The sequence below is a fragment of the Garra rufa genome, chromosome 16 (assembly GCF_049309525.1).
Source record: "Garra rufa chromosome 16, GarRuf1.0, whole genome shotgun sequence".
NCBI classification, from domain to species: domain Eukaryota; kingdom Metazoa; phylum Chordata; class Actinopteri; order Cypriniformes; family Cyprinidae; genus Garra; species Garra rufa.
The window spans coordinates 43,195,006-43,222,027 of record NC_133376.1 but is presented as its reverse complement, the minus strand read 5'-3'; the positions used below and the strand labels follow the sequence as shown (position 1 = coordinate 43,222,027).

Below are 27,022 nucleotides of genomic sequence, written 5' to 3'. Positions count from 1 at the left end.
GCAGCCGACGATTAGAAATGTTGACATAAACACCTACAGAAAAATCAGACTTTGAGCAAATTTAAACAGACGTGATGTGGAGATATCTTCCGAAAGACCAGAGGAGACGAATGTGCATGTGCTCCATTAGCCCTCCATTTAATCTCATTACTGTCTAGGAAAAAGAATTAAGTTATTAGAAAGATCTCATTTGTGATTTTCTTTACACTTGGGAGACTTATTAAGAAGCTTAACTGGGTAAATTCTAATTTCAAGCACGCTGTATAGGAATGTCTGCAAAGGCTCTAGTTTCAGCTGACTGTTTAACTCAAAGTTACAGCTCCTTCCCATTGACTCTGGGTGAGGGAGTGTGTAAATACTTCTAATATGGAGCGAATGCCCTCCAGAGGCAGGTCTTTGGCTCTGAGCCACTTGTTTTAAACACTATTCACACCCAACTGTCAAATGCTTACTGACATTCTGTTTCCCCAGCTAATTTAGCTCCAACAAACCATGCTAAAGGCAAGAGGTTGGGTCTTCAATGGTGGCAAAAATATTATGTGCAAGAATAGTTACATTGTGACAGAAGTGGAGGACACACAATAGCCTCACGGTGCTATGAATAAATAACTCCAAACGAATGAAACCCTCAATTTTATCTCAAGCACTCATGAAGAATGGCACAAAAACTCAGAGATGATGCATCTGCTATCAAATGTGAGAATTGAGACAAATTTGCAAGCGTCAGAATTGCATGATATAAATTTGCAAAAAAAAAAAAAAAATCTAAATTGTGAAACATTAACTTGCAATTCCAAGAATAAAAGTCAGAATTACACAATATAATTTTGCAATTGTGAATAAAAGTTAGAATTACACTATTTACAATTGCAATTGTGAAAAAATTGTAAAAAAAATAGTGAGAAATTCACAATTGAGAGAAACAAATTGAGAATTGAGATAAAAACCTCACAACTGCAGGAAGATTTCCAAGAAAAGTCCGAATTGCATGATACAAATTTGCAATTGCAACAAAAATGTCAGAATTGTGAGACATGAACTTGCACTTTAGAGAAAAGAGTCAGAACTGTAAGACATAAAAACTCGCAATTACAAGAAAATAGAGAGAATTGTGAGACAAACTCGCAATTACGAGAAGAGAGTCAGAATTTCAAGCCAAACACAATTCCATTAAAAAAGTCAGAATTGCATGATATAAACTCACAATTGCAAGACATAAACTTGCAATTTGGAGAAAAGACTCAGATATGCAAGATATAAACTTGCAATTGCAAGAAAATAGTGAGAATTGCTAAAAACTTAGAGATGACGCATCTGCTATAAAATGTACAGGTACAGGTATAAATTCGCAATTGCAAGAAAAGAGAAAGAATTGAGACAAACTTGCAATTACGAGAAAATTGTGACAAACTCACAATTGCGAGAAAAGAGTCAGAATTGCAAGCCATACACTCACAATTCCATAAAAAAGTCAGAATTGCATGATATAAATGTGCAATTGCGACAAAAGAGTCAGAATTGTAAGACAAACTTACAATTCCATGAAAAATGTCAGAATTGCATGATATAAACTCACAATTGCAAGACATAAACTTGCAATTTGGAGAAAAGACTCAGATATGCAAGATATAAACTTGCAATTGCTAAAAACTTAGAGATGACGCATCTGCTATAAAATGTACAGGTACAGGTATAAATTCGCAATTGCAAGAAAAGAGAAAGAATTGAGACAAACTTGCAATTACGAGAAAATTGTGACAAACTCACAATTGCGAGAAAAGAGTCAGAATTGCAAGCCATACACTCACATGTCAGAATTGCATGATATAAATTCACAATTGCAACAAAATGTCAGGATTGTGAGATATAAACTTGCAATTATGAGAAAATAGTGATGTGTTTTGAGACAAACTCAAACAATTACATTACGTTACGTAGAGTCAGAAATGAGGCGTACACTCACAACTCCATGAAAAAAGTCAGAATTGCAAAACATAAACTTGCAATTTCAAGAATAAAAGTCAGAATTACATGATATAACTTTGCAATTGAGAGAAAATAGTGAAAATTGTGAGACAAACTCGCAACTGAGAGAAAAAAATTAGAATTGAGATAAAACCTCACAAATGCGAGAAGATTCAGAATTGCAACTCAGAACTCACAATTCCAAGAAAAAAGTCAGAATTGCATGATATAAATCTGCAGTTGTGAGAAAAAGTCAAAATTGCAAGACATAAACTTTAGAAAAAGTCGAAATAGCAAGACATAAACTAGCAATACCGAGAAAAGAGTCAGAATTGCATGATATAAACTCACAATTGAGAGAAAAAAATCTGAATTGCAAGACAAACAATTTTGAGGAAAAGGTCAGAATTGCGATATATAAATAATTCGCAATTGCGAGACATACAATTTTGAGAAAAAAGTCAGAATTGCTTGATATAAATTTGCAGTTGTGAGAAAAAAGTCAGAATTGCAAAACATAAACTTGCAATTTCGAGAATAAAAGTCAGAATTGCGATATCTAAACTCGCAATTGCGAGAAAATAGTGAGAATTGTGAAACAAACTCGCAGTTGAGAGAAAAGATATAAACTTGCAGTTGCAAGAAAATAGTGAGAATTGCATGATATTGCAATTCTCAAGCGCTCATGAACGACACAAAAACTCAGAGATGATGCATCTGCCATCAACGTACAGGCATGTATATGTTGAGATAATCAAATCATTTTTATAACTGTCATAATGAGAGTAGTTGTGTGTGCCATGACCTTGAAGTGAAGCTCTCTCAGAAAATAGTGAACTACTGTAAATTGAAACATGATTTAGAAAATGAAGTATCATACTATAATAATGACTGAAGAATATTGTTGTGTACATCATGTTAGCAACCACAGCTAGATGGTGTATTAATCATGACATTGTGGGCAGAGGCTGCAGCCTTTCCCGACTCGAGCAGATGTTGTAAATCCAGCAGCATTTGGACGAGGCAGGTGCCCTCCAGCCGGTTTCAGTCTGCTGCACTGGTAATGGTTTGTTTCCATTCCTGGCGCATTGGACAATAAGCCCGGATGCACTTCCTCAGACCTTTATCATTGCAATATGAGGTACTGTGGCATTTCCACTGATTAGGCTCAAATGTCTGTTTCTCGAAAAGCATCATGACCTTGTGTCTAAAAACCTATGAGTGAAAGCGAAGGGAGCGGTATGGGGTTAAATATATTTAGTATTTATATGTGCCCCCATGATGCTCGTGGATATCGGATTTGTCTAGCGAACATCCGAGCAATTGAGATAAGAACTCTCCAATGATAATTTTCCTACACATTCATGGGCATATTGATTTTTAGATATTTTTTGATCCAAATTGAATGACGCTTTGAAAAGCAACTCACAGTTAAAGCAGTATTTCACCCCAAAAACCTGTGTGTTATTGCCACCTTTTTTATTCAGATGTTTGGAGCAAGTTCCTGCTGCTCTTTTCCATACAACTAAAGCATATTGTGAGCAGGGAGCTTCCGAAACTTCTCCATGTGAGAAACTGTAACATTTAAGCTGCTGTTCTTAAATTTTTGAACTATAATACCAGTTTTACTTCTGAAAACCAATGTTAAACCTAACATTCTTGACAGGCCAAGTTATATATAAAAAAAGAAAGAATATGTGCAATCACAAATTAAATTTGAGCGCTAAGAACGAGAAGATTTGCAGTGCATAATTGCTTAAACTACAAAGCTATCTAAGGGTTTAACAGTGTGAGCATTTCACTCACATTAGCAACTAAAATAGGTGTTTGTGCACTGTTAAATATATTCAGCACACATATATATGAAATTTTATCAAATTTAAGATCCTTAAAAGACTGATACTTCTGACTGCAATACCAAAAAAAACTCAGAATTGCATGATATAAATTCCCAATTGTAAAAAAGTCAAAACTGCAAGACATAAACTTGCAGTTTCCGAGACAAAAGTCAGAATTACACAATATAAATTTACAATTGCGAGAAAAAAGTCAGAATTGCAAGATATAAATTCGCAATTCCGAGACAAACTTACAATTTTGAGAAAAACATCAGAATTGCTTTGTATAAAATCGCAATTACGAGAAAATAGTGAGAATTGTCAGACAAACTTGCAATTGCAATACACTCACAATTCCATAAAAAAGTCAGAATTGCATGATATAAATTTGCAATTCTGAGAAAAAAAGTCGCAGAATTGTGAGAAAGTAGTAAGATTTGTGAGACAAACTCGCAGTTGAGAGAAAAAAATTAAGAATTCAGATAAAACCTTAAAACTGCGAGAACATTCAGAATTGTGAGCCATAAACTCAGAATTGCATGATATAAATTTGCAATTGTGAGAAAAAGTCAAAATTGCAAGACATAAATTTGCAATACAGAGAAAAGTCAGAATTGCATGATATAAATTTGCAAATGTGACAAAAAAGTCAGAATTGTGAGATATAAACTCACAATTGGGAGACATAAACTTGCAATTTAGAGAAAAGAGTCAGAATTGTAAGACATACAAACTCGCAATTGCGACAAAAAAGTCTGATTTGCAAGATATTAACTTGCAATTGTGAGAAAATAGTGCGAATTGCATGATATAAGTTCCCAATTGCAAAAAAAAAAGTCAAAATTGTGAGATATAAACACGCAATTGCGAGACATAAACTTACAATTAACAGAAAGGAGTCCGAATTGTGAGACATAAACGCGCAATTGCAAGAAAAAAGTCAGAATTGCAAGACAAACTGACAATTGTGGGAAAAACAAGTCAAAATTGTGAGACGAAAAAAATATTTGATTTTTATTGTGCCCCTAAAGTAATTGCAAAAAGAAAAAAAGAAGTTAGAAATAAAACAAGAAAATTCTATAACAGTCTTTCCGCTTCAAAATTTCACATTTAATTCAAAGTGTTACTTGGCAATTCTCTAATTATTTGTGAAATTTACCAGTCATTTCTAAATGAAAACTGTTTCCGCACCTTTTTTTTCAGCGTAGGAGCACAGGGTAGGAGACCGTAAGCATCAAGTCTTCAGCCTATTAATGGCCTTTAGACCATCTGTTCTTCTACTGTATTGAAAAGTACAGTATGTACATTCTTTAAATCTTCTGTATCCGCAGGTATAACTGAGCTGAAATGTCTTGCATAAGCACACACTGGTGATGAATTCACCCCTTGTCAGGTTTGAACCTACAGTACAACCTTCCCAGTTATCAGATCATTAACCACTGTGCCACACCACTCCAGATTGATTACTTCATTACATTTCCTATTTAAAACTGACCAATCCAAAACCAAAATCCTCACATGACACCAGAAACACTGCCGTATGAACCGCACACTGCATCAGACCTGCATTCACCGATAAGCAAGCGTTTTGTAATTTACAAACACGTGTAAACATCTGAGTGGCCCGTTATTAATTAAATGTCATTGGTACTGAACCTGAATTTATGAAAGTAAGTGATTAAAAGGAAAATAATGCATGCATAGCGGGTGAGTGTAAGAGCCGTTCAGCGCGAGGAGCTCATTCATTCTGGCTGTCATAAACGCTGTGTTGTGACTACAATGAGTTCAGACAACCGCATCCATCACTGTTCCACCAGTGACATCCTCATAGTTCCTTACCCTACCATCCAGCTCACTTACCTTCTCTCTCACTCTATTTGACAGAGTTTGCTCTATGGTTCTTCCCCTCTGAAAGCGCCCAGCCTGCTTTGGCATGTACATCCTGCATGGGTAAATAAACCCAAAGAGTATATCCTCTTACATTTTGTCTTGCATACAAGTAGCAATGAGTTGAAAGTGCTAAAACTCAAAACAGGTACGAAATGCTTTGTTTTAGACTCAAGGGATATTGTGATTCTGTTCATATAATACTGAACATATAAGACTGTACTTTGATTTAGTTCATTATATATGCAATAGAATATTAGATATTTCAGTATTTGTGACCCCAGACCACAGAAGCAGTCTTATGTGTCAATTTTTTGAATAAATAAGCTTTCCATTGATGTATGGTTTGTTAGGATAATATTTGGCCGAGATACAGCTATCTGAAAATCTGAAATCTGAGGGTACAAAAAAAAAATCTAAATATTGATTTAAAGTTGTCCATATTAAGTTCTTAGCCACGCATATGACTAATCAAAAATTAAGTTTTGACACATTTACGGTAGGAAATTGACAAAATCTCCTCATGGAACATAATCCTTATTTAATATCCTAAAGAGTTTTGGCATGTAAGAAAAATGTAGAATTTTGCCCCATAAAATGTATTTTTGCCTATTGCTACAAACATACCAGTTCTACTTAATACTGGTTTTGTGGTCCAGGGTCACATTTATGCATGCATTGTTGCTGTTATTATTTATCGTAATATTTTAATAAATTGCATTTTATAAACCATTTTATTTTAATAATTATTTAATACCTCTTGAAGTAATAATAATAATTATAATAATCGCATAGAAGCAAATGCTAAAATTAGACTTCTGTGTGCTAATTAAAATAAATATTGATTATTAATTCTATAATTACTTATAAAATTGGAAGATTTAATTAAAAGTGTTAACTTTCTAAATTGCGATATAAACTCATAATTGTGAGAAAAAAGAGATAAACTTCCATTTGCAAAGAAAAAGTCAGAATTGCATGAAATAAATTTGCTAATCTAAGAAAGTCAGAATTACGAGATATGAACTCACAATTGAGAGAAAAGTGTCAGAATTGTGAGATACAAACTCATATTTGAGAGAAAATGTCAGAAGATATAACCTTGTGATTTCAAAAAAAGTCAGAATTGCAAAATATAAACTCACATTTTAAAAAATCTGAATTGCATGATATAAATTTGCAATTGCAAGAGAAAAGTCAGAATTGAGAAATACAAACTCACATTTGAGAGAAAATGTCAAAATTGAGACAATCTCGTAATTGCAAAAAAAGTCAGAATTGCATGATATAAATTTGCAATTACAAGAAAAAAGTCAGAATTGCGAGATATAAATTTACATTTGAGAGAAAATGTCAAAATTGAGACAATCTCGTAATTGCAAAAAAAGTCAGAATTGCATGATATAAATTTGCAATTACAAGAAAAAAGTCAGAATTGCATGATATAAATTTACATTTGAGAGAAAATGTCAAAATTGAGATATAACCATGCAATTGCAAAAAAAAAAACAGTCAAAATTGCATGATATAAATTTGCTATTGTGAGAAAAAAGTCAGAATTGCAAGATATAAATTCGCAATTCCGAGACAAACTTACAATTTTGAGAAAAACATCAGAATTGCTTTGTATAAAATCGCAATTACGAGAAAATAGTGAGAATTGTCAGACAAACTTGCAGTTGCAATACACTCACAATTCCATAAAAAAGTCAGAATTGCATGATATAAATTTGCAATTCTGAGAAAAAAAGTCGCAGAATTGTGAGAAAGTAGTGAGAATTGTGAGACAAACTCGCAGTTGAGAGAAAAAAATTAAGAATTCAAATAAAACCTTAAAACTGCGAGAACATTCAGAATTGTGAGCCATAAACTCAGATTTTGCATGATATAAATTTGCAATTGTGAGAAAAATTCAAAATTGAGATATAACCATGCAATTGCAAAAAAAAAACAGTCAAAATTGCATGATATAAATTTGCTATTGTGAGAAAAAAAGTCAGAATTGCAAGATATAAATTCGCAATTCCGAGACAAACTTACAATTTTGAGAAAAACATCAGAATTGCTTTGTATAAAATCGCAATTACGAATAAATAGTGAGAATTGTCAGACAAACTTGCAGTTGCAATACACTCACAATTCCATAAAAAAGTCAGAATTGCATGATATAAATTTGCAATTCTGAGAAAAAAAGTCGCAGAATTGTGAGAAAGTAGTGAGAATTGTGAGACAAACTCGCAGTTGAGAGAAAAAAATTAAGAATTCAAATAAAACCTTAAAACTGCAAGAACATTCAGAATTGTGAGCCATAAACTCAGAATTGCATGATATAAATTTGCAATTGTGAGAAAAATTCAAAATTGAGATATAACCATGCAATTGCAAAAAAAACAGTCAAAATTGCATGATATAAATTTGCTATTGTGAGAAAAAAGTCAGAATTGCGAGATATAAATTTACATTTGAGAGAAAATGTCAAAATTGAGATATAACCATGCAATTGCAAAAAAAAAAAAACAGTCAAAATTGCATGATATAAATTTGCTATTGTGAGAAAAAAAGTCAGAATTGCAAGATATAAATTCGCAATTCCGAGACAAACTTACAATTTTGAGAAAAACATCAGAATTGCTTTGTATAAAATCGCAATTACGAGAAAATAGTGAGAATTGTCAGACAAACTTGCAATTGCAATACACTCACAATTCCATAAAAAAGTCAGAATTGCATGATATAAATTTGCAATTCTGAGAAAAAAAGTCGCAGAATTGTGAGAAAGTAGTGAGAATTGTGAGACAAACTCGCAGTTGAGAGAAAAAAATTAAGAATTCAGATAAAACCTTAAAACTGCGAGAACATTCAGAATTGTGAGCCATAAACTCAGATTTTGCATGATATAAATTTGCAATTGTGAGAAAAATTCAAAATTGAGATATAACCATGCAATTGCAAAAAAAAAACAGTCAAAATTGCATGATATAAATTTGCTATTGTGAGAAAAAAAGTCAGAATTGCAAGATATAAATTCGCAATTCCGAGACAAACTTACAATTTTGAGAAAAACATCAGAATTGCTTTGTATAAAATCGCAATTACGAATAAATAGTGAGAATTGTCAGACAAACTTGCAGTTGCAATACACTCACAATTCCATAAAAAAGTCAGAATTGCATGATATAAATTTGCAATTCTGAGAAAAAAAGTCGCAGAATTGTGAGAAAGTAGTGAGAATTGTGAGACAAACTCGCAGTTGAGAGAAAAAAATTAAGAATTCAAATAAAACCTTAAAACTGCAAGAACATTCAGAATTGTGAGCCATAAACTCAGAATTGCATGATATAAATTTGCAATTGTGAGAAAAATTCAAAATTGAGATATAACCATGCAATTGCAAAAAAAACAGTCAAAATTGCATGATATAAATTTGCTATTGTGAGAAAAAAGTCAGAATTGCGAGATATAAATTTACATTTGAGAGAAAATGTCAAAATTGAGATATAACCATGCAATTGCAAAAAAAAAAAACAGTCAAAATTGCATGATATAAATTTGCTATTGTGAGAAAAAAAGTCAGAATTGCAAGATATAAATTCGCAATTCCGAGACAAACTTACAATTTTGAGAAAAACATCAGAATTGCTTTGTATAAAATCGCAATTACGAGAAAATAGTGAGAATTGTCAGACAAACTTGCAGTTGCAATACACTCACAATTCCATAAAAAAGTCAGAATTGCATGATATAAATTTGCAATTCTGAGAAAAAAAGTCGCAGAATTGTGAGAAAGTAGTGAGAATTGTGAGACAAACTCGCAGTTGAGAGAAAAAAATTAAGAATTCAAATAAAACCTTAAAACTGCGAGAACATTCAGAATTGTGAGCCATAAACTCAGAATTGCATGATATAAATTTGCAATTGTGAGAAAAATTCAAAATTGAGATATAACCATGCAATTGCAAAAAAAAAACAGTCAAAATTGCATGATATAAATTTGCTATTGTGAGAAAAAAAGTCAGAATTGCAAGATATAAATTCGCAATTCCGAGACAAACTTACAATTTTGAGAAAAACATCAGAATTGCTTTGTATAAAATCGCAATTACGAATAAATAGTGAGAATTGTCAGACAAACTTGCAGTTGCAATACACTCACAATTCCATAAAAAAGTCAGAATTGCATGATATAAATTTGCAATTCTGAGAAAAAAAGTCGCAGAATTGTGAGAAAGTAGTGAGAATTGTGAGACAAACTCGCAGTTGAGAGAAAAAAATTAAGAATTCAAATAAAACCTTAAAACTGCAAGAACATTCAGAATTGTGAGCCATAAACTCAGAATTGCATGATATAAATTTGCAATTGTGAGAAAAATTCAAAATTGAGATATAACCATGCAATTGCAAAAAAAACAGTCAAAATTGCATGATATAAATTTGCTATTGTGAGAAAAAAGTCAGAATTGCGAGATATAAATTTACATTTGAGAGAAAATGTCAAAATTGAGATATAACCATGCAATTGCAAAAAAAAAAAACAGTCAAAATTGCATGATATAAATTTGCTATTGTGAGAAAAAAAGTCAGAATTGCAAGATATAAATTCGCAATTCCGAGACAAACTTACAATTTTGAGAAAAACATCAGAATTGCTTTGTATAAAATCGCAATTACGAGAAAATAGTGAGAATTGTCAGACAAACTTGCAATTGCAATACACTCACAATTCCATAAAAAAGTCAGAATTGCATGATATAAATTTGCAATTCTGAGAAAAAAAGTCGCAGAATTGTGAGAAAGTAGTGAGAATTGTGAGACAAACTCGCAGTTGAGAGAAAAAAATTAAGAATTCAGATAAAACCTTAAAACTGCGAGAACATTCAGAATTGTGAGCCATAAACTCAGAATTGCATGATATAAATTTGCAATTGTGAGAAAAGGTCAAAATTGAGATATAACCATGCAATTGCAAAAAAAAAAAAACAGTCAAAATTGCATGATATAAATTTGCTATTGTGAGAAAAAAGTCAGAATTGCAAGACATGAACTCACATTTCAGAGAAAATGTCAGAATTGAGATATAACCTTGTAAATTGCAAAAAAAAGTTAGAATTGCATAATATAAATTTGCAATTGCGAGAAAAAAGTCTGAATTGTGAGACATAAACTCACATTTAAGAAAAAAATTCAGAATTGAGAAATAACCTCGTAATTGCAAAAAAAAAAAAAAAAAAAGCAAAACCACTATTTTTTTCTTGTGGCAGAAACAAACTTCCATATTGTTAAATATGGCCCTCACTGATGTAAGTGGCGTTTGTAATTCAAATCAAAGGCATGCAAATCACCTACTAAAGAAAAGATCTCACATTTTATCTTGGTAAATTGACTCTCACCAAGTTTAACTGATGCATTAAAAAATCTACATCACATTGCAACACGTGGAATATGTCTGCCATTAATTCACCGAGGTTAAAACATGAAGATAAATTAAAATGTATCAGACATCACAGTGCTGCAGTGTGTCATGCAAACAAATGGATTGGCAGTCCTGTGGCTCGAGGAAGCACAGATTCACTAGCACAGACAGGTCTGCTTTTGCTCTCAAATATCGCTTTTTAAATGTTTATACTATATTATTAATAAAGGGCCTATATTGACATGCTATTAAAGTGGCCTTTAATGTCAAAAGCCAGTTCTGCAAAACTCTGATTGTGCTCGAGTCGATGCAGGAGTCGTCTCCAGGGAAGCCCAGAAGACAACAGCTCTTCATGAGAAAAACTAAAAGGCATGAATCAGTCAACGGATCTAACCCGCTGTGACAGACAAACACACAGACCAAACCAAAAAAACATGTAAGAAAGACCTTCACACTCTGAGGCCCCCTTACTGAAAAATCGACTGGCTCTTGTTGAGAAAATGACCTGACATCTAATTCAAGAGATTATTTCCCCCAGGATCCCTCAGCTAAAGACAGAAGCTCCACTTTCTGGTCAATGGCTGACAAAAGAAGCTCTGTCCGCAGAAGATGCCGACCTTGAGGAGGGCCTAAGAAATACATTTGATTTTTCCAAATTTGTATTTTTCTGAATTCTGTTTTAATGGCTAAATTTAATTTTGTTAAGCAAAAAGCACGTCCAGTTAATTTAAATCATGAAACTTATACAAGTAAACAGCAATTCCTTATGAAATGTTTTATTTGTGACCCTGGTTCACAAAACCAGTCTAAAGTATGTATGGGTATGCTTGTAGACAAAAATACATTGTATGGGTCAAAATGATCAATTTGTCTTTTATGCCATTAATCATTAGGATATTAAGTAAAGACCATGTTCCATTAAGATATTTTGTACATTTCCTACCGTAAATATATCAAAACGTAATTTTTGATTAGTATTATGCATTGCTAAAAACTTCATTTGGACAAACTTAAAGGTGATTTTCTGCAATATTTGCACCCTCAGATTCCAGATTTTCCAAGTATTGTCTTTTCCTACCAAACCATGGATCAATGGAAAGCTTATTTATTCAGCTTTCAGATGATGTACGTATAAATCTCAATTTTGAAACATTGTCCCTTATGACACATAAGAGACAATGTCCCAAGGTCACGTTTTTTTCTCAAATTCTGTTTAATTTTTCCCAAATTCTGTTTTCTGTATTCGATTTTATCTGTTTAATCAAATTTTAATAATCAAATTTCTACAAAAATAGACAAATGTTGCTACACAACAGAGGTTTACAATAGTAATATAATTCTGTCACAATTCTTTCAAGTTAAACCAGACTTTTATTTTGACAAGTTGCCATGAATTTTTTCCTCAAATTAAATGTATTTATGTAATTATGTAAATATTATCATGTATTTATTCATTCATTCACGCAGAACATGTAGAATTCATTCTAAAATAGTCTTTTTGTGGTTTAATATTCACAGACACTACTCCATATGTGACCCTGGACCACAAAACCAGTCATAAGGTTAAATTTGACAAAACTGAGATATATACATCATATGAAAGCTCAATAAATAAGCTGTCTATTGATGTATAGTTTGTTAGGATAGGACAATATTTGGCAGAGATACATCTATTTGAAAATCTGGAATCTAAGGGTGCAAAAAAATCTAAATACTGAGAAAATCACCTTTAAAGTTGTCCAAATTAAGTTCTTAACAATGCATATTACTAATCAAAAATTACATTTTGATAGGTTTACAGTAGGAATTTTACAAAAACTCTTAATGTAACATGATCTTTACTTAATTTCCTAATGATTTTTGACATAAAAGAAAAATCAATAATTTTGACCCATTCAATGTATTTTTGGCTATTGCTACAAATATACCCCAGCGACTTAAGACTGGTTTTGTGGTCCAGGGTCACATATTGACATTTGATTTAAAGTGATAGTTCACCCAAAAATGAAAATGTGATGTTTATCTGCTTACCCTCAGCAGAACACAAATGAAGACTTTTAACTCAAACCGGTGCAGTCTGTTGGCCATATAATAGCAGTGGATGGGCACCAAACCTTTAAAAGTAACAAAAAACATGCACAGACAAATCCGAACTACACCCTGCGACTCGTGACGATACACTGAAGTCCCAAGACACAAAACGATGTTTTTTTGCGAGACTGCACCTGGTCGAGTTAAAATTTTTGTTTGTGTTCTACTGAAGAAACAAAGTCACCTACATCTTGGATGCCCTGGGGGTAAGCAGATAAACATCACATTTTCATTTTTTGGGTGAACTATCCCTTTAAGTGTACTGACCTACTAATTTATTTATTCAAAACTTCTGCTACATTCTGTGTTATACATTAAATTTCATTTTTATGACTGGATTCTGTGATTCCATCCATGTTTTCCACCTCGCGTAAGAAGTTTCACTGCAAACGTTAGATCAAAACAGCCATATACTTTTCCAAGACCGCTGTGTCCAAAAACAAAACAAAAAAAAACATACTACGCAGAAGCAGTTGGAACCACGCAGAATCCCAAAGATCCCGCAGAGGCTCTTGAGAAAATACATAAGCCCCCCGGTGTTCACCGTACTATCAGACTTCAGCACAGACTCAGGCTACGGTTGTTTGTTCGCCTTAAACTGGCACTTACACTGTCAAACAGCTAAAGCCCTCTATTTGAAGTTGTGTTACAGAGAAGCCGGCTACGTTTACATGCAGTGCAATATTCTGGCCTGTTCTAACCGAGCTGTTTGTCTATTACTTTTCCAGCGTTTTCATTCTATTCACATTTGCATTTACATGGAAAAGACAACATCCTGCACTATTACTGACACCGAAGATGCTCTGTCAAACACGCAGACTGCCGTATGTGTGATAAAACTCTAGGAAAAAACTAGAGTAGAAAGTCGAGATGCTCATATGAATGAGATAAATATAAAAATAATGTATGAATGTATTGATAAGCTGTTCACAATAAGATCAATAAAATGCATTTTGAAAATGCGACGAATTTTGATTTCACGCAGACTTTAAAATGTGTTTTCATGCTGATAGTCTGCTGTACTAATAGCCAACACGGCAAAACGCTCACCGAGATCTTTGTCTCCTAATTCATTTCATTTAAAGCACCATGCACCGCCATGACCATCAAAACAGTGCTTGTGTACAAAATCACAGGCTTTAAATTGAAAGACACTGACAGACATCAAATCTCCTGCTGTGATCAATGTTCCCTTTATTATGCACAATCCACAGGTTTATTTGTGAGGTGTTGCAGAGAGATTTTTGTTTATGACTTGCTGTTTATTACTCGCTCCCGGGCGTCTGTCGAAACACAGCAGTCAGATGAATGCTTCAATAAATAGTTGCAGCACAAAAGGTCTCAACGAAACAGTAGGATGTTGTGAACTAGATGTTTCCTACAGTATTTCTGATCTAATTATGAACTTCTGAACGAGGGAGCAAAGAGCGCTTTGTGAGCTCAGGTTACACTGAAGCGTCTCTTTCTGGTTTTATGCTGAAGTTTATTGGAGCCTTTGACGTTGATAGATTTGTGCAATAAAAAGTTACAGTTGTTTTATCTGTTCATGTGTTGAATATAATATTAGCTACCTTATTAAATGTATCTATATACGTTTAAAAATATATATATTTTAAAAATGCTGTTCAGAAAGTTGATGCTAGCCACTGACTTCCAGTATAAAAAAATATATTATACAAGTCAATGCCAAATTTACCCTCATTACAAATACCCCAAATTCTGTTTTCTGTTTAGATTTTTTGAGATTCTATTTTATTTGATTTAATAAAAATTTTAATAATCATTTTTTTTTTTTTACAATAATAGACGAATAAAGTGCTGCACAACAGAGGTTTACGATAGTAATATATTTCTGTCACAATTTCCTCAAGTTAAACCAGACTTTTATTTTGATGGGTTGCTTTGAAGATTTTTTGGGGAGTATGTATATGATATGATGGTAGTATTTATGTAATCAAATGTAAAACATGCAGAATTTATACTAAAATAGTCTTTTTGTAGTTTAATATTCACAGACACTACTCCATATCGCCATTTGATTTAAGTGTACTGACCTATTTTTGGATTTATTCATCAAAACTTCAGCAACATTCTGCGTTATACATTAAACTGAATTTTTTTATGACTGGATTTCGTGATTCCGCCAGTGTTTCCATTATGAAAAATAAATTATGCAAATCAATGGCTATCAGCAACTGTTTAGTTACCAACATTTCTCAAAGTAACATATACAGGTCGAGGACGGATGACAGAATTTTCATTTTTTTGGTGAACTATCAATTTAAACACAACATTCATTCTGTGAGATCAACCCAGTCTAATAAGGAAATGTAAATATTTTACAACAAAGTGATTTCTGGTGCGATTTGTACAGAAACTTAATTATTTTTTGAATAAAACTTCAGTAGGAGCACTTAATCCAACCCTAAACCTAACCATAAGTGCAGTGCAAGGAGATCTAAGTCTTTCAAAATGGTTCTGTTTACTGGAAAGTTCTTTGGGGAACCAAAAATGGTTCTTCTACGGCATCTCTGCAAAAACACCCTTTTGGAAATGTTATTTTCAAGAGTGTATAATACTTTTTACATTCCCATTTGCTCTAATAGCAAAAGAAGAAAAAACAAAATAGGAAACAACAATTAAGAGATTGAATACCAGTGTCGGGAAAAGTTACTTTTTAAAGTAATCCATTACAATATTCCGTTACTCCCTAAAAAGTAACTAATTTTGTTACTCTGTTACTTTTTTTTTAGAAAGTAATGTGTTACGTTAATATTGCAGCTATTTTAAATCTAGCCTGGGCTTGCTTGTTTTTGTTTTATAAGCACTTTCACACCAAAAGTGAAATGAAAAAGCCTCAGGCTGAAGGAAATGTAAATTCTCATCTGTATAGTAGAGGGTGCCGCTCAAACACACTTCAGCAATAAAAAAAACAAGTGTTCTGTTCATCTAAAGTTACTTTTGCTTATTAGTAGGGTTGAATTGGATCACTGCAGGTCAGCAGCAAAGACACTACTTAATAAAATTGGATTAAACACAAATAATACCTGTAATATTTAATAACTGCAGGTTTGCGTCATATTCTGAGTTTGCATTTGACTGTTTTTATTCATTTCGAGGAATACTGAATGTGTTTTTGTGCAAGTGAGATGAGTAAATGCATGTTGACATTTGGTCTAGAACTAAAGTGCACACATCATCCTGCACTTACTCACGATTTCTCTCAACATAAGAACAGGAAAGGTGTCCATCAATACATAAGACAAAGTAACTGCCGTTGCATATTTAAAAAAGCAACTCAGATATTTTCTGGTAAAGAATAAAGTAATGCATTACTTTAATAGTTACTCTTAAAAATAAAGGTGCTTTAAAAGGTTCTTCACAGCGATGCCATAGAAGAACCATTTTTGGTTCCACAAAGAACCGTTCAGTCAAAAGTTCTTTAAAGAACCATCTCTTTCTCAACTTCTTTCGCCTTTTGTGAAACAGAAAGGCTCTTCAGATGTTAAAGGTTCTTTATGGAACCATTTAGACTAAAAGGATTCTTCTACGGCATCGTGAAGCACCTTTATTTTTAAGTTAGGCCAAAACAGAAGACATAAAGATTTATCATTACTCCCCCAGCTGTTGCACCAGAAACACCCACACTGCAGTATTAATTACTTTTCTGTTTCTACTTTCTTTTTGCCAAGGTAATACAACACAAAGTATAGTTTTATAACTGTGCATTCATTTGAAAAATGGAATAATTAAAAAACCTTGGGAGATTTATAACATTAATGACTGTGGAAATGCATCATCACAGTCTGAGAAAAAAGGCTAAAACGTAAAATAGTTACGAATTGCCTTGAGAGGATCTTGGTGAGACTCTAAAACCACACAGTGCATTTGTCAAAGACGTCCAAGCAGTAATAGAAAGTCAATTATGGTTTGTGCTTACCGCTCTTTCAAGTCAAAATACGTTTACACGTCAATTTTGTCTTGTGGAAATTGTTTAAATGGGCCGAGGTATCCACGATCGCGCATATCCGTCATACATGTCCGCCAGGAGAGCGCTCTATCTGTCAATCTCTCTACGCCAGAGTACCTGTCAACAATCGCTCAACTAATGAGCCTCTGTTTGGCCCTCAGAGGACACCGTAGTCATCTAACCCTGGAGCCATCTCCTGAATTTCTTAACAGGACTGGTGGGGAAAGTGATCTAACCTTTTATTCCAAGCAAATATCCCACTACACACAGTGTTTCAGGCTGCGGGCTAATTTCCATTCCACTGCTCAGCAACCATTTTAAATGACCTGCCACTAAGATTAATCCTAACCAGGGAACCTTATAGTTCTCAACTGTGCCTCCATCTGACTCCTTATATTATGTAGTGTTGAGGGCTATTACGGTTTAATATTGTAGGCAGATGATAATGTGAAGAACTGAACAATGTCAGCATGAAAGGTCAAAACCATCAAACTGACTGACGTTAGATGAATGGCAGAGAGGCCGCTTAACTGCGGGGTCTAGAGCATCTATAATTAAACATAAGAACCGTTTTAGAGGGTTGAATATGAGAGCAGAATCGAGGTGGCAGCATAGGTAGCCCATTCTGACTCCATTCAACACCCCTGTCTGCCAGAGCAAATGACATGCTAGCACTCTGTTATATCTGAAAGTCGCCCCTGCTGCTTAAAGACTAAAAATGTGTTCAGAAAAGATGAATTATGAAAGCCGGATCAAAGTCTGATAACTGCACAATCAATCGGCTGTCAGGCCATTGCAGCGCCTGACTTGATCGATTATTACGAGATGAGATGCAAATGCCGTACGGATGCTAAATGCTTAAAGTTCATTGTTGTGATATATTCTTTGAGCAGTGAGTGATCTGTCTCTAATGGCTTATTACTCTGCGCAACCAGTAAAAATGCTTATCCACTCCATGAAAATATGACAGGGGACATTAGTATTGATTCTGGTGTTACTGGCTTTTTGTCATTTTAACATTGATCTCTATTATATGGGTATGGATAAATCACAAAGCCATCAATAGATTTTTACAATTTCTGCAGGCAATGTAAGTCGAAGTCGTTTGGGATGTTGATTGGGTGGTTGAATTTCTTTCTTTTTTGTTCGTGCGTTTCCTTCTCCATTAGGGGTAATTCTCATTACTCAAGTAATAGCATGCTTCTTTTCAACAAGCTTTGCAATTTGAGGTATCAAATAGAGCACAAATAGTATGGGATGAGTCACGTGCCAGGGTTTGCTCAAAGTCTACTTTTAACTAATTACTCATTTTCAGGGATATCACACTTCAGGGCCATCCGTGGATTCGCCAGAGAAAATAAGCCATTAATATTCAGTGTAATTTCCTGATGTTTCAACTTCTTCGCCAGCAGTGACAGTCAACTCATAAATGTATTTCAGATGCAATACTGTTATAATATATATATATAGAAATATATAGAAAATAAGAAACAGCCCTAAGCTTTGTGCCGTTTGCAGCATTAGTCTGTCACATTAAATGGTCTACACATTCGTCATGCAGATAAAATCAATAATAAAATGATAAAATCAATGCATACCATGCTCTACTATCACTACCAATGCAATTTCGCTATCAAACAACAGCTGTAGCACCTTATCCCATTAGACTTCACACATTAACACTTCAACCAGCCGGAGATTCAATTCAGATTTTTTCAAGTCCAGCTGTTCTGAATTCTAATCAGCAATGCAATGTTCAGGCATATATTGTGATCGTTTAATAATGGCAGATAACTAATATCAGAACTACTATGGCATGTTAAGTGGTATATGGATTTGTAGAAGCCACATTAATATTTTTTCAACTTAAGTGAAGTACAGTACTACACCACTTCTGAAAAAATTGAAAAAAATTCAACCAATTAGAGAGTTGAGGCAAGCAAATCGTGCCAAAAGGTTAACAGGGAAACTTAGTTGAAGTGAATGTTGCAGGGAATATCCACTCCCATGTCTCCTTACACAAATATGAAGAGGTCAAGGATAAGTTTATCCAAAAAATAAATAAACAAATAAATAAATTATGGCCGTATTATAAGTCATTGAAGTGATTCACTGTGTTTTGTTGCTGTGTCTCTTCTAAGTAAGATTCGTTCGATTCATCTAATCTTATTTTGCAAGTGACTTCCATTTCTATTTTAAAGATGTTTTATTTGGATTGACTCAAAAGAGAATATAGGGAAATAGAACCTGCTAGCTAAATTTCACATACATGAACAAAATCTGTTTCTAAACAGCACTTTTCTTTTTTCACAGTTGATCTAGACAAGTACATGGAAACAATCCGAAGTCCTGTTAATCCTAAACAGTCAAAACTGCATCTCTATATTCATCACATGTGTCCTCTTAAGGAGAAAGAAATATACAGTTAACATAGTTAAACCACAGTAACCACAAATTAGCCCTGGTTTTGCTACACTAACCATAGATTATGCATGGTATTTGTAGTAAAACAGTGATTATACAGAAAAAAAAAACAGGTTACTACACTTTTACTATAATAAAACCACAGTTAATTTTTTTAAGGGATTGGTATTTCTATATTCTTTCTTTTATACTTGCTTTGTTTTATAGCCTAACTGTACTGTCTTAATGCTTTGATGTTTTTACAGTTTAATTTAAAAAAAAGTAGTAGTCCTGATCTGAATCAAAAGATTCACGAACCCGCACCGAAGTCCGATCTAAATCACATGATTTGTGATCTGTGATCCGAAATTCCGATCTGAATAATGATTCGATCAGGACTTTGGAACTTCAAATCATTCAATTTGCAAAATGATTCGCGAACCCGAACCGATCTAAATCAAATTATTCACGAAATGATTCGCGATCCCGCTCCATACTCCCGAACTAAATCAAATGATTCACGATTCAAACTCCCGATCTAAATTAAATGATTCGCGATCCGAACTCTGATTTAAATCAAATAATTTGCGATCCCGCTCCGAACTCCTGATCTAAATCAAATGATTCTCGAAATGATTCGTGATCCTGCTCCATACTCCCAAACTAAATCAAATGATTCGCGATTCAAACTCCCGATCTAAATTAAATGATTCGCGGTTCAAACACCCGATCTAAATTAAATGATTCGCGATTCGAACTCTGATTTAAATCAAATAATTTGCGATCCCGCTCCGAACTCCTGATCTAAATCAAATGATTCTCGAAATGATTCGTGATCCCGCTCCATACTCCCAAACTAAATCAAATGATTCGCGATTCAAACTCCCGATCTAAATTAAATGATTCGCGGTTCAAACACCCGATCTAAATTAAATGATTCGCGATTCGAACTCTGATTTAAATCAAATAATTTGCGATCCCGCTCCGAACTCCTGATCTAAATCAAATGATTCTCGAAATGATTCGTGATCCCGCTCCATACTCCCAAACTAAATCAAATGATTCACGATTCAAACTCCCGATCTAAATTAAATGATTTGCGATTCAAACTCCCGATCTAAATTAAATGATTCGCGATTCGAACTCTGATTTAAATCAAATAATTTGCAATCCCGCTCCGAACTCCTGATCTAAATCAAATGATTCTCGAAATGATTCGCGATCCCGCTCCATACTCACGAACTAAATCAAATGATTCACGATTCAAACTCCCGATCTAAATTAAATGATTCGCGATTTGAACTCTGATTTAAATCAAATAATTTGCGATCCCGCTCCGAACTCCTGATCTAAATCAAATGATTCTCGAAATGATTCACGATCCCGCTCCATACTCACAAACTAAATCAAATGATTTTGATCCGAACTCCGATTTAAATCAAATAATTTGTGATCCCGCTCTGAACTCCTGATCTAAATCAAATGATTCTCGAAATGATTCACGATCCCGCTCCATACTCACAAACTAAATCAAATGATTTTGATCCGAACTCCGATTTAAATCAAATAATTTGCGATCCCGCTCTGAACTCCTGATCTAAATCAAATGATTCTCGAAATGATTCGTGATCCCGCTCCATACTCACGAACTAAATTAAATGATTCGCGATTCAAACTCCCGATCTAAATTAAATGATTCGCGATTCAAACTCCCGATCTAAATTAAATGATTCGCGATTCGAACTCTGATTTAAATCAAATAATTTGCAAACCCGCTCCGAACTCCTGATCTAAATCAAATGATTCTCGAAATGATTCGCGATCCCGCTCCATACTCACGAAATAAATCAAATGATTCACGATTCAAACTCCCGATCTAAATTAAATTATTCGCGATTCGAACTCTGATTTAAATCAAATAATTTGCAAACCCGCTCCGAACTCCTGATCTAAATCAAATGATTCTCGAAATGATTCGCGATCCCGCTCCATACTCACGAACTAAATCAAATGATTCGCGATTCGAACTCCCGATCTAAATTAAATGATTCGCGATTCGAACTCCAATTCAAATCAAATAATTCGCGATCCCGCTCCGAACTCCTGATCTAAATCAAATGATTCTCGAAATGATTTGTGATCCCGCTCCATACTCACGAAATAAATCAAATGATTCACGATTCGAACTCTGATTTAAATCAAATAATTTGCGATCCCGCTCTGATCTCCTGATCTAAATCAAATGATTCTCGAAATGATTCGCGATCCCGCTCCATACTCCCGATCTAAATTAAATGATTCGTGATCCGAACTCCTGATCTAAATCAAATGATTCTCGAAATGATTCGCGACCCCGCTCCATACTCCCGATCTAAATTAAATGATTCGTGATCCGAACTCCTGATCTAAATCAAATGATTCTCGAAATGATTCGCGACCTCGCTCCATACTCCCGATCTAAATTAAATGATTCGTGATCCGAACTCCTGATCTAAATCAAATGATTCTCGAAATGATTCGCGACCCCGCTCCATACTCACAAACTAAATCAAATGATTCACAATTCGAACTCCGATTTAAATAAAATAATTCACGATCCCATTCTGAACTCCTGATCTAAATCAAATGATTCACAAAATGATTTGCGATCCCCCTCCATACTCCCGAACTAAATCAAATGATTTGCAATCCTGCTCCAAACTCCGAAACTAAATCAAATGATTCTCGATCCCAAACTAAATCAAATGATTCGCGATCTCGAACTAAATCAAATGATTCGCGATCCCAAACTAAATCAAATGATTCACGATCCCGTTCCAAACTCTAAATCAAAGGATTCGTGATTCTGCTTCGAACTCCCGATCTACATCAAATGATTCGTGATTCGGACTCCCGATCTAAATCAAATGATTTGCAATTCAAAGTCCAAACTCCCGATCTAAATCAAATCAAATGATTTGTGATTCAAAGACCAGATATGAGTCAAATGTTTCGCGATCCGCGAAGTTCTGATCGGAGCGCTTCGAAACAGTGAATTATTTTGCGATGCAATGGTTTAACTGATTTACTATGTGTTTTTTAAAATCAATACAAGTGATGTGGAAACTGGAAAATGAACGGCTCTTTTGATCTGTTTTTTTTTTTTGCTAGTGAATCGCTTGAACTAAAGGATTGAAGTCACGAGTTTGAATCAATCTGAGCAGTTCCAGCGTAAATGACTTACTCAATTAAATCGGTTTGTCTGTTTACGACACTGTTGGTATTAGGCCGACAGAAGAAAAAAAATAACTTCCTTGTTTGCAATATTGTTTTTGTACTTTTCAATATAAAAGGCTTCACTGCTGACTCATAAAAAAGTCTCTTGTCGCCATCTAATGGCGGAACAATGTAACTAAAATCATCACATATACACAAAACGTTTCTCTATATACCAAATACTATTATTAACTAAATACTACAAATACTACTATTCATTAAATAATAATATTTAATAACATATAAAAATAAAAAGTTATGAAACTTTGCCTTCAGCCGAAACAATTTGCTCTGGAACAAATAATAGATTCATGAAACTTCAGATCAAAGATTGCTGGTTAGATTTACCCCAAATAAATTATATTTAATGGAAAATGTTTCACAAACTGCATATTTGAAGACTAAACAACTACATTCCAATATAAAAAAATAACCTTTTAAAACTACACAACAATGACACAACAACAGTAGTATAGGTAGATAGGTAGACAGACAGACAGACAGACAGACAGACAGACAGACTTAATGGCTTGTAATGCTTTTAAATGACTTTTTCCCTATAGGAAAAATGAATGGAAAAATATTTTCAGAGCCAAGACAGCTGCAAAAATGGCCAGGCACTAATGCATACTACAGCACATTAATTGGATATTTCTCTATATGATTTATATGCTTATATAAATATTTTTTCTAAAATGACCATTTGACACTAATGTTTGACAGTGACAATGACTGTGTTTCTGTGGGATATCATCATAATTTGGGCATCTCACAGTAACTACAATGAAAAATCTTAAATAAGCATGACTTATTTATGTCTAAATGACACTTTTTTCCATTAATTATGACGTTCATAAAAGTTTGTGCAAGCTACTTTATTAAGAATCATATTTCTCAGAGTGCAGATTATGCGTGTGGCGTCAGACAGTGAGAGAGAGAGAGAGAATGAAGCATAACAGTGAGAAACACTGAGTCGGCTGGTGGAGAGAAGCTGATCTTCAAGCTGTCGGCTACAATTCTACAGTTTGATTATGACTTTGAACTGCATATTTCAGCTGAAGCCTGAGCTATGAAGTATAACGCTCTGAAAACCTTAACCATAAATGACCAATTGTAGCGTAGATCTATGTCAATAATGATAATGATATTATTCTGTTAACAGCAAGGTCAGAATTAGCATATGTCAGTCATGTTTTGAGATAATGGACATTGATAGAGTTCCTAATTTACAAGCTCTCAGAGCAAGAATCGATCTTTACCTTGGCTAATCGCTGACAAACTGCCTGCTTTTCAGTCCCCTTGAGTGACAGTGGAATTACCAACAGAAGTGGAGCCAAGCCCTATATTCACAGGTTCACATAATGCATATGTGGGGCTTATAAAAGGTCTTGATTGATGTTCATAATGGAGGGAATCAAATATAGACTTCACTCAAGCTCAATGGACATAACTACTGAAAGTAAAAAAGAAATGTTGGAAGAACAGAGCATAACAGTTCTATGTTTAAACTTCCATTTGAGATTCATAATGATGAGCAGTTCACTCACGTTACATAAATGGTTTTATACCTTTGTGTTTTTTTCCTGATATTCAAATAAATACGTTTTGAATCAAATGTTATGATGTAACTCAGATCTGGCAAGTTTGGTTCAAGGTTTACAGTTCTTTCCTGGAGAATATGAAAAGTACAATCAGAACCAAGCATAAAAAGTAGTTGCATGACTGTAGGTGAGCTATATTGTTGGACTGAGGAAGGTAAGCTCCAAATTGTCGTGATTGGAGGGAGGATTTCAACATACATTTCCCAATTTTTTTTAGGATCTCAAAAGATCAATCAATTTACTGCTTGTTTCAGGTAATTCAACAACAGCTTGGGGTGTGTTGCTGTTCACGAGATTTACTTTGTTCTACTAACAGAGGAACACTGAATAATTGATTGCCTTAACAGACGAACCAAAAGGAGAAAATAAAATAAAGTAGCAAAACAGATATTATGCACATAAATCGGTGACTATCAATCAGCAATCAGGCTTTGCCTTAAAAAAATGATTTTTGAAATGAGAAGATGAATAAAGTTTTCACACTGCACTGCACACTAGTAATGCACAATGTTATGTTTCAAAAACAATTAAAATGATGTCTCAAAGGTATGGGTATGTTTCCTGTGGTTTCATTTGTGAATTCATCTTTCAAAGCTTTCATCTGAGAATCCATTTTTCAAAACATGCAAATGCACTTGTTATAATGCATGCATACATCCTCTGATTCATACACAACACACACACACAAACACACACACACATAAAAGACAGTCTACCTGAAAATCTAATTATATTAGCAGCAACACAGAGACATTTGATGGATTTTGCACAAATCCAATCTGCTAAAATGCACAGGCTATTCAATCAACTGAGGCTGCAAATTTCAAGTCACTGACAACAGATTGTATTTTTTAGAAAGAGTTTACAAAGCAAAATCAGTACTTACTTACGCAGAGTGATAACTTTGGCATTTATATTTAAGACATCAATTAATAGTTTAGCGGGTTAAAACGTATGTAATCCTTTTATCAGTAATTTTACTAAAAGTAATTGACTGGCAATGAACGCAGTAACCTTTCACACCTGAGCAAACACATAATTCGCTCACTAATAACGCAAAATGCATGCATTCATAAACCAAAATGAGACGAAAGTAGGTTATCCTGCTCACTTTCCTTTTTAATATGATTGATTCTTACTAATCAAGCAAAAGTCTAACACTACAGAAAGCCGGCGCACATCAATAAATCGGAAATAACGAAAACAACTCTGAGAACATTGTATCAACGTTCTCTTTTGCGGAACTTTGATGTTAGTAAGTAGAGAAGATGACACGCGCATGCAGCACATCACCTACCGGCAAAGCTGAGATGAAGCAGGTAGATTCCCATAAGATCCATTTCTGCGCTTGTCTGAAGAGAAACTGGCTCGAAATGACGCGAAACTGTCTCTTATATGCTGAGCTTACCGACAGAGAAAAGCCGTCCGGTTTTCAGCGCTGCACATATCAATTGAGCATGTTCAGGACTCTTAAAAATGGTCAAAATGAGAGAAATGTCCGCTGAACGTGCCGCGTTCGCCGCACCGCCAAGTGTCAAACTGTCAATCAAGACGTCAGGTAAAGCTCGAAATGAAATTAAAGCACTAATGAAAGTTCTCCATCTGCTCCATTATCACGTATTGACACTTGTTCCCTCCGAGGGCAAGAACACGAGTGAATGAAGAGTCAGATTTCATTGAGTGAACATCAAACTCAGGCAAACAGCAGAGAGAGAGAGAGTGAGGGAGAGAGACACTGAGGTTTGAGCTGAGCTGTGTCTCAAAACCTAGTACGCTGCCTACATAGGCTGTATCATTTGAGTGACCATATTCAGTATGCGCCTGGAAATGTTGTCTAGATAGACAGTTTACTGTGTTTTGGGACACACAGCCGTAGGGTCAGAGAGGCTATCAAACTGTCTGCTACAAATCCTGCACTTTGATTCTGGCTTTGAACTGTGGCTTTCAGAAGCTGGTGCTCAAATAATATGATAAAAGAAAAACTCTTCAAAGTTGTTGTTTTATTTCTCCCTGCCTTCTATTTAGTGGCACAGAATGAGTCCCACACTGGATGAAAGGACTGTCACTATTGTGGTGAAAGACAACATTTCATCATTTACTTTTAAGGGGACCAGAGAATAGTTTGGTGAAAAATAAAAGTTGCTGAAAATGTACTCACCCTTAGGACATCCAAGATGTAGATGACTTTGTTTCTTTATTAGGTTTGGAGAAATGAAGCATTACATCACTTGCTCACCAATGGATCCTCTGGAGTGAATGGGTGCCGTCAGAATGAGAGTCCAAACAGCTGATAAACACATCACAATAATCCACACCACTCCAGTCCTTTCAGCTAAAATACAAGTTAATAACCAACAATAAAGCCATAATCTGCACAGATCAAGCACCATTTACAAGCAAAAAAAAGTCCAAAACAATTTAAAACAAATATGTTTTTACAATTTACAACAAAATGTACTCACCCTCAGGACATCCAATATGTAGATGAGTTTGTTTCTTCATCAGAATTTGAGAAATGTGTCATTCCATCACTTGCTCACCAATGGATCCTCTGCAGTGAATGGGTGCCGTCAGAATGAGAGTCCAAACAGCTGATAAAAAC

The 27,022-nt window shown here is 34.4% G+C and overlaps 1 protein-coding gene across 1 annotated transcript in view; it reads right to left on the bottom strand.

Moving 5' to 3' along the window:
• The window catches only part of LOC141288163 (GDNF family receptor alpha-4-like), an 89,216-nt gene extending 63,168 nt beyond the window's left edge, over positions 1-26,048 (bottom strand). Inside the window, exon 1 of the mRNA XM_073820263.1 lies at positions 25,718-26,048. Coding sequence (XP_073676364.1) covers positions 25,718-25,760 — 43 coding nt within the window. The 5' untranslated portion in view covers positions 25,761-26,048. The remainder of the gene's footprint in view (positions 1-25,717) is intronic.
• Between the last annotated feature and the right edge of the window lie 974 nt (positions 26,049-27,022).